This window comes from Chiloscyllium plagiosum, chromosome 11, assembly GCF_004010195.1.
Source record: "Chiloscyllium plagiosum isolate BGI_BamShark_2017 chromosome 11, ASM401019v2, whole genome shotgun sequence".
Lineage (NCBI taxonomy): Eukaryota > Metazoa > Chordata > Chondrichthyes > Orectolobiformes > Hemiscylliidae > Chiloscyllium > Chiloscyllium plagiosum.
The window spans coordinates 36,368,696-36,384,518 of NC_057720.1; the positions used below are offsets into that span (position 1 = coordinate 36,368,696).

General features: G+C 41.5%; 1 protein-coding gene across 3 annotated transcripts in view; it reads right to left on the minus strand.

Moving 5' to 3' along the window:
• The window catches only part of dmap1 (DNA methyltransferase 1 associated protein 1), a 79,561-nt gene that overhangs the window by 38,748 nt on the left and 24,990 nt on the right, over nucleotides 1–15,823 (minus strand). For all 3 annotated transcript variants that reach the window (XM_043699086.1, XM_043699085.1, XM_043699084.1), the window contains 2 exons: nucleotides 1,899–2,094; nucleotides 1,143–1,301 (listed from right to left, as the gene is read on the minus strand). In XM_043699086.1, the coding sequence (XP_043555021.1) occupies nucleotides 1,143–1,301; nucleotides 1,899–2,094 (355 nt within the window). The remainder of the gene's footprint in view (nucleotides 1–1,142; nucleotides 1,302–1,898; nucleotides 2,095–15,823) is intronic.

A 15,823-nucleotide genomic window follows, 5' to 3' on the forward strand; every position in this document is an offset into this window, starting at 1 on the left:
CCCTCCTCTAGCTTATCTCTCCACGCTTTAGGCTCTCTACCTTTATTCTTGATGAAGGGCTTTTGCCCGAAACATCGATTTTACTGCTCCTCGGATGCTGCCTGAACTGCTGTGCTCTTCCAGCACCACGAATCCAGAATCTGGTTTCCAGCATCTGCAGTCATTGTTTTTACCTCTTCAATGCTATAACATCCCTCCTGTACTGTGGATTCCAGAACTTCACACAATATTCTAGATGCAGCCTAACCAATATCTTACACAATTGCAGCATAATAACTGTGCTCTTAAACTCCATGCCTCAACTAATAAAGGCAGGCTTCTTAACTATTTTATCTACCAGAGTGAGATCATACACCTCTGGAAGAGGTGGGACTTGAACCTGGGCTTTCTTGCTCTATGGTAGGGACCTGATGAAGGGCTTTTGCCCAAAACGTCGATTTTCCTACTCCTCAGATGCTACCTGACCTGCTGTGCTTTTCCAGCACCACTCTAATCTAGACTCTGAATTCCAGTATCTGCAGTCCTCACTTTTATCTACCAGCCCTGATACCTTAACCAGTTCTCAGGATACGACTGCTCATCATGCATTCCCTTGCCTTGTTTGTCCTGATCAAGAGTATCACCTCACATTTAACCAGATTAAATTTGTGTGTCACTGATGAAGTCATCTGACCAACAAAAACAGAAATTATGGGAAAAGCTCAGCAAGTCTGGCAGCATCTGTGGACAGAAATCAGAGTTAACATTTCAAGTCAAGTGACCCTTCCTCAGAACTTCCATCTGCATTTCTTTCAGTTTTTATTTAGCTCATCTGATTAGTCAGTCCATACTCTCTGATAGTTGAAGGCTAGCCTCCTCATTATTTACCACCACTTCGCCAATGTTTTCATGATTTGTGAACTTACAGATCAACCCTCCTACATTCAAGTCTAAATCATTTACATAAATAATGAACAAGTTGCGATTTCAAGAATAAAGTCACAACTTTAAATTAGACCTAGTTTATGAAATAAATCAAAAGACTGCTGGTACTTTACTGAACTTGCTCAATAGAAAAGAAATGCATTTATAATTTTACAGCTAACCAGATGATCTTGCATTCATTTGGATTATATTCATTCATTCACTGTTCCCTTACTCACCCTGAACTGCTGGTGGTCATAGCGATCATGGATGACAATAAACCGGAGATCAAAGCGTTTGCAGAGGTCAAAGAGATGATCTGTTTCTGCTTTGGTCCATCCATCATCATGTAGATACATCTGGTATTCCTGTTCTGAATATACAGGTACCTGGACTGTCTTGAGAACCACAAAAAAATTTACTCTGAATTTATTTACAACTTTTTTCAATGAAACAACAAGCTTGATATAATTTGAAGAATCACTACTGACTTTGGTTATTCCACTTCTCTCACCGATTACTTGGCAAAAGGAAGACACATTTTTCACCTTTGCTCAAATATCAGTAACAGCTGTGCAAGATCCCAACTGATCTTATTTATAATCACATGAGCTGGTGCAAAATTGCAGCTAATACTTCACATGCGTCAACTTCACAAAATACCACACAGCAATCAAAGGGCAAAAGGATGTTACATTTTATTTTAACACTACAGTTTAGACAGACACATACAGAGGTATGTATATAGTGCATCAAACTAAAATGTGTTATAAAATGTTACCATTACTAATTTGTAAAACAATCTGCAGAACAATCTAGCAAACTGTCCAGAAAAAAAGGTGATGGGCTTGTATCATAGCTTCTTTTCTCAGCAATGTATAACTATGCCATTTCCCCAGCATTCTGATCCCCTCCCCTTCCCTCCCCCTCCCCCTCCCCAACCCCAAGAAACGTGTCTTTTATAATTGTTTTGCCAACTATTAAATGTGTTCTACCTTATTAAACCTTGCAAAAGGATAATCTTTGCCTTCATCTGCAAGCCGTCTCCAATGGAAAAATATTGCACCATCCTTCCTAGCTGGGTTGGTGAAAGGCATCCATTTCCACGGTCGGACCTTTTTACACCCCAACTTTGCCTTAACAGTCCTGTACCCTTGTGTCGTGTCACTTGGAAGTAATGGAGGGGCATCCCTTTTCAAAACATAAAGGAAGATTTTAAATTGTAGTTAACAAGCACAAAAATATACCTTTATCTACAAGAAATCCTGTTAAAAATCTTTCTTCCTTATTTTCAGTTGTTAAACATTCTAGTCAGATTTGGGTAAACTGTAAATTTGTATGTTAATAATTTTCATTCAGTCTTGCTACATTCCCTCTTACTGTTAGGTTGTTGCTGGGATATTAAATCTGAGAAAGCACAGGCAATGATTCAGTTGAGAGATGGCTAACATGCACAGCTAATGTCATCAACTGACAAGTGGAACTTAAGACTCATGGTTTTTGGAAAGTGATAGGAAGTTGCACCAAGTAAGTGACGAAAAGAAAAAGGCCAAGGATGGAACCTTTCGGAATTTGAAAGCTAATGAATACAATTGGGTAGCTAATAGTAGAACAAATCAAGCCCCACTAAAACAGACAAAAAACTGATATTGGAGGAAGAGGTATGGTTGACCACAGAGTAGGGATAGACATCTATTATATATTATGTAATAGCCGGGTTCAATTCCCGACTCAGGCGATTGACTGTGTGGAGTTTGCACATTCTCCCCGTGTCTGCGTGGGTTTCCTCCGGATGCTCCGGTTTCCTCCCACAGTCCAAAGATGTGCAGGTCAGGTGAATTGGCCATGCTAAATTGCCCGTAGTGTTAGGTAAAGGGGTAAATGTAGGGGAATGAGTGGGTTACGCTTCGGCGGGTTGGTGTGGACTTGTTGAGCCGAAGGGCCTGTTTCCACACTGTAAGTAATCTAATCTAATCTAATACACACATACCCACGCTTCATTAAAGTACAAAAGATGAAAACAGCAGTACAACTCAAATATAATTTGTGCCTCAGTAAGATAGCAAATGATGAATTACTTGTAGCTCATCTGAACTCAATTACTTTAGATTTCACCCATCCTTTATCGTGCATGCAATAGCCCTTAAATTATAGGTTTAGGGCGAGAGGGGCAAGATATAAAAGAGACCTAAGAGGCAACTTTTTCACGCAGAGGGTGGTATGCGTATGGAATGAGCTGCCAGAGGAGATGGTGGAGGCTGGTACAATTGCAACATTTAAAAGGCATCTGGACGGATATATGAATAGGAAGGTTTTGGAGGGATAATGGCCAGGTGCTGGCAGGTAGGACTAGATTGGGTTGGGGTGTATGGTTGATATGGACGAGTTGGACCAAAGGGTCTGTTTCCATGCTGTACATCTCTAGGACTCTATTCTGTGGGCAATTTTCTCAACTCACCAGCAATTAAGACCCTTCTTATGTGCTATGTTTAGGAAGGCCTCCAAATGCCCCAGTCTGGGATCAATAAGACACACAAATGGGGTAAGCAGAAAAAGACCTCTGAAAACAACCTCCATGCCCTTTTCTCTGCACCCCTCAATCCCAGCAAACTGAACCCCCAAAAAAGATTTTCATAAAATACCTTCTCACCACTGGATCACATCAGAGCAGGCCTCAACCATTGGATTTTCAGACCTAGAAACAGCCAGCTTCCAATTGGCTGGAAATATCTCATGGACGACGGTCACCATTGTTGTGGCACCTTATAACCCACTGGACTGCCCACCAGTCAGTTTCCTAAGAGGTGAGAGTTAAGTGAGGCTATCTCATTATTGTGGGTGACATATTAGTCATCACCCAACTCAACATACCTAACCATACTTTGAGACCATCTGACTAGTTTCCACAGACTAATTATAGCTACCCTTTCATTCACTAGCTCATTTCCCTGTACAAACAAGAAAATACATTGCAGAAACAAGTGTACAGGAGGTCTTAACAATAGCACTACAGGAAGTAGGAAGCTAAATCATAAATGAGCAAGTTCAAAAAATAGATTTGGCTGAGAAATACAAAACTGGAAAAGTTACTGAAATAAAAAATGGATAGCAAGTTAATGAACAAAAGCAAAAATGTCAAAAAAAATCATGAAAGTTTGCCAACAGCCTTTAAACCGAATTTGGTTATTGATACAATTGGATCTCAGCAATCTATGGCTTGATTTTAAAATTCCCTTATTTTCAAATTTCCAAATGAGCCTGGCTTCTCTCCTCCAACTTCACAATCTTCCAAGATATCTTCATTTATTTAATGCTGATCCCTTAAGTATCCCAGAAGCTGATCACTCCACCACTGGTCATCATGTCTGCAGCTGCCTAGATCCTGAGATTTGAACTCCCTTCTTACAACACTCTGCTTCTCTCTTTTGCCTTTAACAGATTCTTTGAAATCAACTTCTGCAAAGCTTTTGACTATCAACTGTAACACTCTTTCATGGCTAGGTGTCGAATTTTGCTTTATAACACTTCTGTGAAATATCTCAGAATGTTTGTTATATCAAACAGGACTACATAAAGTGGTTGCTTTTAAGGCCTGTTGTAAGCACTAGAAGTTAGTTCTATCGCAACAAAGGAATCAGACTTTGTGTGGGTATTGCAGCGGAGGACAGATGTGATAGACAAAGCAACACTTGTCTATCGAGACAAAATGATCAATGTTTTTCACCAAAAAAATTGATTGTTTTTATGAACAAGGAGGGATTTATACTGAACCCACCTTGTGAACAATAGTTGCTTTACAATTAATATTCAGCATGATCTAGTAAGTTACAATTTTTTCCGTTTTATTCTTTGATATGAGGTGGACATCTTTGACAAACTTAGCATTTATTGTGCATCTTTACATGACCTTGAACTGAGCGAGTTAGTAGGTCATTAAGCTCAGCATAGCCACAGTGCTGTGGGTCTAGAATCACACAAGCCAATCCAGATAAGGACAGTAGATTTCCTTTCTGAAAGGAAATTAGTCATAGTCATACAGCATGGAAACAGACCCTTTGGTCCAATTCATCCGTCCTAACCAAACCTAGTTCCATTTGCCAGCATTTGACCCATATCCCTCTGTGAACAGGTGATGTAACTAAACAAGTAATGACTGGTTGGTGGAGTGGGCAGATAGGTGTCTGGTGAGATTCCATGCAAAGAAGTGTGAGGACCTTGGCGGGAAGAACATTGAAAGACAATATAAAGCCATGTACAGGGCCAGAGAATGTGGTTAGCTCTGCTGCCTCACAGTGCCAGGAACCTGGATTCAATTTTACCCTCAAGTGATTGTCTGTGTACACTTTGCACATTCTCCTCGTCTGCATGGGTTTCCCTGGGTGCTCCGGTTTCCTCCCACAGTCCAAAGATGTGCAGGGTCAGGTGAATTGGCCATGCTAAATTGCCAGTAGTGTTAGGTAAGGGGTAAATGTCGGGGTATGGGTGGGTTTCGCTTCGGCGGGTCGGTGTGGACTTGTTGGGCCGAAGGGCCTGTTTCCACACTGTAAGTAATCTAATCTAATCTAATCTAATCTAATCTAAATTGCCCATAATGTCCAGGGGTGTGCAGACTATGTGGATTAGCCGTGGTAAATACAAAGTTACATGGATAAGGTAGGGGGGGGTTGGGTCTGGATGGAATACTCTTTGGACCATTGGTGTGGACTTGATGAGCTGACTGGCCTGCTTCCACCCTATAGGGATTCGATTATTCTATGATTGTTTACACATATGCAAAGATCATTGAAGGTGGCAGGACAGTGGAGTACAGTTAATAAAGCATATGAATCCTCAGCTTTATTAAAAAGGGATTAGCGTACAAAAGCAAGGAGCTGATGTTGAACATATGTAATTTAGTCAGTAGACCACTTGTTAGAAAAAGAAAGCATACGTAAGGTTTAGGAAATTGAAAGGAGACAGAACCCTCAAGGAATACAAAGTTGATAGGGAAGAACTCAAAGAAGTAAGTTGGAGGGCCAAAAGGGGACATGAAATATCTTCAGCAAATAGGATTAAGGAAAATTCCAAGGTGCTTTATACAAGGAGCAAGAGGTTAGCTACGGCAAGGGTAGATCCACTCAAGAATAAAGGAGAAAGATTTTGCATGGAACCAAAGGAAATGGATGAAGCCCTTAACAAATACTTTGCATTGGTATTCATAAAGGAGAAGGGGATGGTGAGTCTCAGGAGGATATGCTGATATTGTAGGGCACGTCAATATAAAAGAGATGTTGGTGTTTTGAAAAGCATTAAGGTAGACAAGTACCTAGCATGTGTTTGGTAGTGACATTATGCTGGGAGTGATGAAAATGGTAATGATCCCTTGGCATCCAGGTAGCCCACAAACCTACCAACACACTTAAACAGTAACTAATGAACTTAAAGGATCCATTAGATACCACCAGCAAAACTAACATCATTTACAAGATACCACGCAAGCACTGTAAAAAACACTACATCGGAAAAACTAGCAGGAAACTTGCCACCAGCATACATGAATACCAACTGGCCACCAAAAGACACAACCCACTATCACTAGACAAGAAGGACACCACCTTGACTGGGACAACACACACATCCTCAGACAGGCAAAACAAAGACACGCATGAAAATTCTTAGAGGCATGGCATTCTATGCCGAACTCCATGAATATACACATCGACTTAAATCCTATCGAACTTCCCTTGAAAAAAAAACTGGAAATGACATCACCCAGCTTGAGAAACTAAGACCTATATTAGAGAGGCGAGACAAACCACCAGCGCTTCACCAGAGACTCTCACTGATGATGTTACCTAGTATGGTGATGAAACGTCTGAAAACAAACCTTCAAGCTCAGTAAGTTAACTTACAGACTTAATGATTCCTTGAATTTGAAGACTGATGGGGTGAAAAACAATGACAAGGAGTACACTTTCCTGGCTCTGGGAAAAGGGGAAGGAATGAGGGTAAAACTGTAGGAAGTGGGTGGCCCGTCACCCATAGTGTTGGAGGGATGGCAGGGGGAGCCTCATTTGAGAGAGAAAGAAAGACATGCCAATGGCATTGTTATAAAAGGTAGTATCATGAGAACAGCTGTGATAAATGGAGAAATTAGGAGAATGAAATGGAAACTTCACAGGAAGCATGGCATGAGGAACTGTAGTCGAGGTGGCTGGAGTCAGTTTGTAAAATCAGTAGACACCCTATCCCCAGAAGAGGAGACAGAGAAGACAAGAAATGTAACGGAAAAGTCAGAGATGGATCAAATGAAGGTAGGTTGGATGGAAGCTAAGAAAAATTGATAAACTTATTCAGACCTGGATGACAGCAAGCAGCAGTACTGATACAGTCACCAATGTAGTGGAGGAACAGTTGTGGGAGTGGGCTAGAGTAAACAAAATGTTCCACACACCCTTCAAAAAGGCCTGCATAACTAAGGGTTATGTGGGTACCCTTTGCCACACCTTTCACCTCAAGAAAATTAAAGGCTAAAGACAATTGTTCAAAGTGAGAATGGGCTCAGTAAGGCATAGAAAAGTGGTTGTGGAGGGATACTGTTCAAGCCTCTATTCCAGGAAAATGCAGAAAGCCCTCAGACTATCTTGATGAAGATAAAAGGTGGAGAGGGATTATATGCCCATAGTGAAGAGTAAATATTTAGGATCAGGAAACATGGAACATGATTGGCTAAATTCTGGCAAATGGCATTAGATTAATGTAGAATATCTGGTCAGTATAGACGAGTTGGACCAAAGTGTCTGTTTCTGTGCCGAACATGTTTATGACTCTAACTGAGATAGGGAGTCAGAAGAATAATGAATGTAGTTTGAAATAACCTGAATAAAGGGATAAAAAAAATAAGTTGAGGTTGGAAGGAATCAGTTCAGATGGGATTGGAACACGCGGAAATGATGAGTCTTGTCAGGTCGGTCCCATTTGTGAAATTTAGGAAGAAAGTTAAAGTTGGCTGTTCAGAGTTCAGCGACCAACAGCTGGGAAGGTGTGGAGGGAAGATCTCAAGGGCAAACAGTTCTCAAAACAACAGCTTGATAGTCAGTGGTGGGGCTATGATACAAGGAAAATTAGAAGTGATAGAAAATTGGGCTTAGCCTATGAAAGGCAGAGGTCAATACACCAGATAACAATAGCACCAAGGCAAAAGTGAGGACTGCAGATGCTGGAAACCAGAGTTTAGATCAGAGTGGTGCTGGAAAAGCACAGCAGGTCAGGCAGATCCGAGGAGCAAGAAAATTGATGTTTCGGGCAAGGGCCTTCATCAGGAATAGATGAACAATAGCACCATCCTTGTCAATAGTTTGATAATATCAGGATTTGACATGAAAAACAGAGTGCAGATATAGAGTGAGAGAAAGAAGCAGAGAAATTCAGGCAGACATTGTCATGCCAGCAGTTCTCAATGAAGCCAGGCGGGGGGGGGAACAGGCTTTCCAAAGTAATTAGGTACAGGGCAAAGGGAACAGAGAAGGTTTCAATGCTGTGCTGTGCCAAAATTCATTTAGGTGTGGGCATATGAGAATAAAGCCCTCAGATTGTTCAGAGTTGTAGAGCAAAAGATCAGCGGATATGGCAAATACACAACAAAAGATGGGGTTAGAAGGGACAGATTTAGAGGGAAGAGGATGGGAACAAAAGATCCAGTGCTGTATTGGTGCACTCATTAAGTGCTGGAGCTAGTATTCCTTTACAACTGAACAGAAGAAGAAAAATATTTCCTAATAAGGTGTTGAATGAGTTGAAGAATGTAATGGAATTGGGACCAGTAAAAGTTTGGAATAGGAGGGGCTGGTGCTGACATAAGAAGGGTCTATACAAATTTACCATTCATGTATACATAAAAATTAAAAGAGTAGACTTTCTGACCCCACAAATCTATTTAACATTCAGTAAGGTCATAGTTATCTGATTGCAGCTTCAACTCTGCATTCTGATGCACAATGGAATACATTGTGTGGAAAGTTTGTTAAATAGTTATACCTGAGGTATGTTTGAGCAAATCTAGACTGAAATAGAAAACTTTTAAAGCAGGCAAGAATATAAAACCATTTAAAGCCTTAGAGACATTTTTAAAAAGCAACCTTTTATTGTTGTCATTCTTAGGGTTAAATGAAAGAGACAATAGCCCAAGACATATGAGGAGTAGGCACAATTGTGAATTTATGAAACACCGAAGTATCCTATAGGAATGTTGTTGTGAAATTTGAAAGGGTTCAGAAAAGACTTACAAAGATGTTGCCAGGGTTGGAGGGTTTGAGCTATAGGGAGAGGCTGACTAGGTTAAGGCAATTTTCCCTGGAGCGTTGGAGGCTGAGGGGTGACATTATAGAGGTTTATAAAATCAAGATGGGCATGTTTAGGGTAAATAGACACAGTCTTTTCCCTGGGATGGGAGAGTCCAGAACTAGAGGGCATAGGTTTAAGGTGAGAGGAAAAGATTTAAAAAGGGACCTAAGGGGCAAATTTGTCACACAAAGGGGTGTCAGACATCAATTCTCCTGCTCCTTGGATACTGCCTGACCTGCTGTGCTTTTCCAGCACCACACTCTCAACAAAGGGTGGTGCATGTATGGAATGAGCTGCCAGAGGAAGTGGAGGCAGCTGGGACAATTACCGCATTCAAAAGACACCTGGCGAGGTGTACGAATGGGAAGGGTTTATAGGGCCTAGTGCTAGCAAATGGGACTAGATTAAGTTAAGATATCTGGTCAGCATGGACAAGTTGGACAGAATGGTCTGTTTCTGTGCTGTACATCCCTATGACTCTATTCCCAAGTCCTGCAATATTTAATCACAGGATACGATTAACACTTTTGTCCCCACTTCCCAGCCTGAGGCTACGCGGATTGAGAAGTCAGAAGGGAAGACTGGGTGAAGTGTGGAAGGGACGCTGGAATGTGGGGTGGGGAGTGAGAGATTATTAAATTTACAGGTAAGGGTGACTGAAGATGTGAACATGCAGCCTCAGGAAAAAGGAATACCCAATAACTAAAAAAGTTGAGATTAAAATTAAAAACTCATCAGAAGATGAATTCTTAGACATAAATAAAGCCATTCCAAAAACAATTGATAAAAAAAAAGTCCATGAGATTAAAAGGTGCAGCAGTAGTGAGGATACAATACTGGGCAAGACAAAGTGTACAACGTAGTAGCGAATAGAAAAAACACACATCGATTAGATTACTTAGAGTGTGGAAACAGGCCCTTCCACCCAACAAGTCCACACCAACCCGCCGAAGCGCAACCCACCCAGACCCATTCCCCGACATTTACCCCTTCACCTAACACTATGGGCAATTTAGCGTGGCCAATCTACCTAACCTGCACATTTTGGATTGTGGGAGGAAACTAGAGCACCTGGAGGAAACCCACGCAGTCACGGGGAGAATGTGCAAACTCCACATAGAGAGTCGCCTGAGGCGGGAATTGAACCCAGGTCTCTGGCGCTGTGAGGCAGCAGTGCTAACCACTGTGCCACCATGCCACCCATTAATCGATGTTGGAAATCAGAAACAAAACAGAAATTGCAGGGAAAACTCAGTTCAGAAGAAGGGTCATGGACCCAAAATGTTAACACTGTTTTCTGTCCACATACCTGCCAAATCTGCTAAGTTTTCCCAACAATGTCTGCTCTTCTAATGGTGAATAACTGATCAAGGTAAGCAGTGATGTCTCCAGAGTCAGTATTAGGACCACTACTATCTTTAAGATACTACCAATGTTAACTTGGATATAAGAAATAGATGTTTTGACTGAACTGGCACTCAGAGTTTGAGAGAGTGTGTTTGCGTGTGTGATTATGGGAACCTACCCTGCTCCAGATGGTCATCCTGCAGCATTAAACACTTCAAGAAGCACAAAATGAAATGAAGCAGGTCATCTACTCTCTTTTCAGGAACAGGTCCTGTCTCCAAACTACCATAGAATCAAACGTCCTTCAGTAACTGGACAGTGAAGGTCAGTCACAAGAATGATTGTGAGGGACAGTGTGGTGTGTAGAGAGAGGATGGAGAGGTATTGAGTACAGATGGCCCTGAAAGAAGACTCTCCACCTCTTGTCTGATGCAATAGTTAAAGTTGCCAAGTTCCACACATGGAGTAGCCCTAAAGCACCCATTAATTGGCCACTTAAGGATTTTAGTTACTCAAGGGTGGGCAAACCTTACCCACCTTCAAACTTGTTGTCAAAGGGATGCATGATCCAGCCCACAACTTTGCAGATGTCACGAAGCTTAGAAATGTAGTTAATAGGAGTAAATAATAAAGGTTTTAGGAAGATGAGGAGGACAATGGATACATGGCAAATAATGTTGAATGCCCAGTGTAAAATGATGCATTTTGAACAGAAAAATGGTGGGCTGTGCGAATTAAATTGCTCAATTTTAATGAGACTATAAAAACAAAGAATAATTAGTGGAAACAGATTTCAGATAATTGGCAAATAAATAAAGGGCAAAGAATTTTGAAAATGTATTAAGAACTGGAATGCCCTACCCGAAAATGATGGAAGCAAATTCAAATGTAAGTTACAAAAGACAACTGAATATATGCTTGAAAAAATTAAATCTGCAGGCACATGGAGAGAGAACAGGAACATGGGACTAATTGCATAGATTTTTAAAGAGTTGGCATAAGCACAATGGGCTGAATAGCCTCCTTGTAGGCTATAATATTCTATAATACAAATCAGTAAAAGTAGATATTTCCTAATCAATCTGTTCAGAGACCCTGGAATATGTGGGACTTGACCCTGGGACACTATCACTATTCCACAAGAGCCCTGAATTCAGGGGTGGGACTTGAACTCACAACCTTTGGGCTCAGAGACAAGACTGCTACCTCCTGAGCCATGGCCAATATGCTATCATTAACTCCAAATTTCTTTCCAATTTACTCTATTACATTTGGCACTAAATATCCCAGAATATCAGTGCTTCGGGTGGGATAAAGAGAGAAGCAAAAGGAGTGGAAGAGTTGCATTACTGCTCAAGGAAGATATCACAGCTATGCTGAAGGAGGGCACAATGGAAGACTTGAGCAGTGAGGCAATATGGCAGAGCTCAAAAATAGGAAAGGTGTGATAACAATGTCGGGATTGTACTAACAGTGAAAATGAGATGTAGAGTGATCATAGAAAGATATAGAAGCAAAAGGGTGGTGGTGATAGGAGATTTTAATTTTCCCAACATTGACTGGAATTCACTTAAGTGTTAGAGGTTTGGATGGAGCAGAATTTGTAAGGAGCATCCACGAGAGTTTGAGTAGTATGTAAATAATCCAACTAGGGAAGGGGCCATACTGGACCTGGTGTTGGGAAATGAGCCCGGCCAGGTGGTTGAAGTTTCAGTAGGGGATTATTTGGGAATAGTGATCACAATTCCATAAGCTTTAGAATTCTCATGGACAAAGATAAGAGTAGTCCTAAATGAAGAATGCTAAATTGGGGGAAGGCCAACTATACCAAAATTCGGCAGGAGCTGGGGAATGTCGATTGAGAGCAACTGTTTGAAGGGAAATCCACATTCAATATATGGGAGGCTTTTAAAGAGAGGTAATGTTGCTATGAAAATGAGGGATAGAAATGGCAAGAAATGGAGGTCCCAGAGGACTGGATAATTGCTAATATTGTCCCCTTGTTTAAGAAGGGTAGCAGGGATAATTCATGTAATTACAGACCTGTGAGCCTGATGTCAGTGGTACTGGAGAAGATACTAAGAGGTAGGATATAAACCCATTTGGAAGAAAATGGGCAAATCAGTGACAGACAGCATGGTTTTGTGCAGGGAAGGTCATGTCTTACAAACCTAATATAATTCATTGGAGAGGTGACAAAGTTGATTGATGAGGAAAGGGATGTAGATGTCATATACATGGACTTTAGTAAAGTGTTTGATAAAAGTCCCCCATGGTAGGCTGATGAAGGAGGTGAGGACACATGGGATTCAGGGTGTTCTGGCTAGACGGATAGAGAACTGGTTGGGCAACAGAAGACAGAGAGTAATAGTGGAAGGGAGCTTCTCAAAATGGAGACCTGTGACCAGTGGTGTCCCACAGGGACGTGTATTGGGACCACTGTTGTTTGTGATATACATCAATGATTTGGAGGAAGGTGTAGGTTGCCTCATTAGCAAGTTTGCAGATGAAACTAAGATTGGTGAAGTAGCAGATAGTGAAGGGGACTATCAAGAGAATACAGCAGAATATAGATGGATTGGAGAGTTGGGCAGAGAAATGGCAGATGGAGTTCAATCTGGACAAATGCAAGGTGATGCATTTTGGAAGCTCCAATTCAAGAGTAAATGGAAAAGTACTGGGGAAAATTGATGTACAGAGAAATCTGGGTGTTCAAATCCACTGTTCCCTGAAGGTGGCAACGCAGGTCAGTAGAGTGGTCAAGAAGGCATACGGCATGCTTTCCTTCATTGGATGGGATATTGAATACAAGAGTTGGCAGGTCATGTTACAGTTGTATAAGACTTTGGTTTGGCCACATTTGGAATAGTGTACAGCTCTGGTCGCCACATTATCAAAAGGATGTGGATGTTTTGAAGAGGGTGCAGAGGAGGTTCACATGGTATAGAGGGTGCTAGCTCTTAGGAGAGGTTGAGTAGATTAGGATTATTTTCATTGGAAAGAAGATGGTTGAGGGGGGACCTGATTGAGGCCTACAAAATCATGAGAGGTGTAGACAGGGTGGATAGCAAGAAACAGAGTATTTTCCATGGGGTGGGGGAGTCCAGAACTCGAGGGCATAGGGCGAGGGGGGGCAAGATATAAAAAAAGACCTAAGGAGCAACGTTTTCACAGAGGGTGGTACGTGTATGGAATGAACTGCCAGAGGAAGTGGAGGAGGTTAGTACAATTGCAACAATTTAAAGGCATTTAGATGGGTATATGAATAGGAAGGGTTTGGAGGGATATGTGCTAGGTGCTGGCAGGTGGGACTACATTGCATTGGGATATCTGGTTGGCATGGACGGGTTGGACCAAAGGGTCTGTTTCCGTGTTGTACATCTCTATGACTCTAAACATTTTCCCAGAGTACAGGACTCAGTTACTAGGGGTCACGAGTTCAAAGTGAGAGGGAAAAGGTTTAGAGGAGATAAAAGGGTGGTGGGTGCCTGGAATGCGTTGCCAGTGGAGGTGGGAGCAGTGGGAACAATACCATCATTTAAAATGTATCTAGATAGATACATGAATGGGTAGGGAGCAAGGATACAGTCCCTTAGAGAATAGGTGGCAGGTTTAGACAGAGGATCTGGATTGGCACAGGCTTGGAGGGCCAAAAGGCCTGTTCCTGGGCTATAAGATTCTTTGTTCAATTGCAAAACTGCTTCTACTTTCAACAACAAAATGGATTAAATCACTGAGGTGCATTTATTCTCGAGTATGTTGAATCAAAAACATTCATAGCATACATCAAATATTGTTTTCCTACAACTAAGTTTATACTAAAGTACAAATCGAAGTGACAATGTAGATATCCAGTCAGTAACTGCGGTTATTACTTAAAGAAAATGCCATTTAAAACAATTCTGATTAAAAAAATTTTTAAAAAGTAAGCTGATTTTAACAAACTTGCTTGTGCTTTTTTACATTAGTTTTGTCCATCATATCAAAGAATCATCATTTCTATTTTAGTCATCCCAAGACCATCAGCCCCTGAAGGACGCAGTTCTACAAATATCCTCACTCTCAATAATGGAGAACCCAGCACATCAGTGCAAAAGATAAAGCTGAAGGATTCACAATAAGGTTCACCCAGTAGTGCTGAATTAGTGATCCATCTCGCACCACTTTAAAAACTCCCAGCATCACCAGTGACAGTCTTCTGCCAATTCAATTCATTCCATACAATACCAAGAAATAGCTCAAGGCATTACATGTTGCAAAGGGTCTAAGTCCCAACAACATTCTAGCAATGTCAACAAACACATGTGCTCCAAAAATTGCAGCACTCCTAGCTAAGCTGTTTCAGTATAGCTGCAACACTGACACCTAACAGGTAGATGGGCAATAAATGCTGGCCTGGTCAGTTATATCCACAACTCACAAATGAATAAAACTGATTAAACCTTTGAACATTTTAACCAAAACAAGCAAATTGCTTACATTTTTATCATCTTAAATATGTAAAGACTGCCTTTATAAACCCAAAAGCAAGAGTGTCATTGGCAAAGCCAGCAATTTTCTATAGCCCCAAGTTCCTTGAGAAGGAGCTGAAGGCAAGACTTCTTTAACTGCAGCCATCCATCTGGTCTAGTGACATGTATAGTGCTATTGGGACAAGTTCCAGGTTTTTGATCCAGCAAAAAAAAATTGCCAGTTGCAGCTGGTGGCATTCCCATATGATGTTCTAGGTGGTACAGGTAATAAGTTTGGAAGGAACTCCTAACCAAGGCTGTTACCAGTGGTAGAGGGGGCCAATATCTGGGCTTTGTCCAAAATGTTATTGAGCTTCTAGAGTTCTGTTAGAGACAAACTCATCCCAGCAATTGGGGTGATTCTATCACACTCCTGATTATGATGGCAGACAGGCCGTGTGAAGGAAACAGATGAGTTACTCTTAGGAAAAGACCTACCTTCTGTTCTGCTCTGGTACCCACAGTACTTATATGGCTGGAGGAGAAAGTGAAGACTGCAGATGCTGGAGATCAGAGCTGAAAATGTGTTGCAGGAAAAGCGCAGCAGTCAGGCAGCATCCAAGGAACAGGAGAATTGACGTTTCGGGCATAAGCCCTTCTTCAGGAATGAGGAAAGTGTGTCCAGCAGGCTAAGATAAAAGGTAGGGAGGAGGGACTTGGGGGAGGGGCATTGGAAATGCGATTGGTGGAGGGAGGTCAAGGTGAGGGTGATAGGCCGGAGTGGGGTGGGGGCGGAGAGG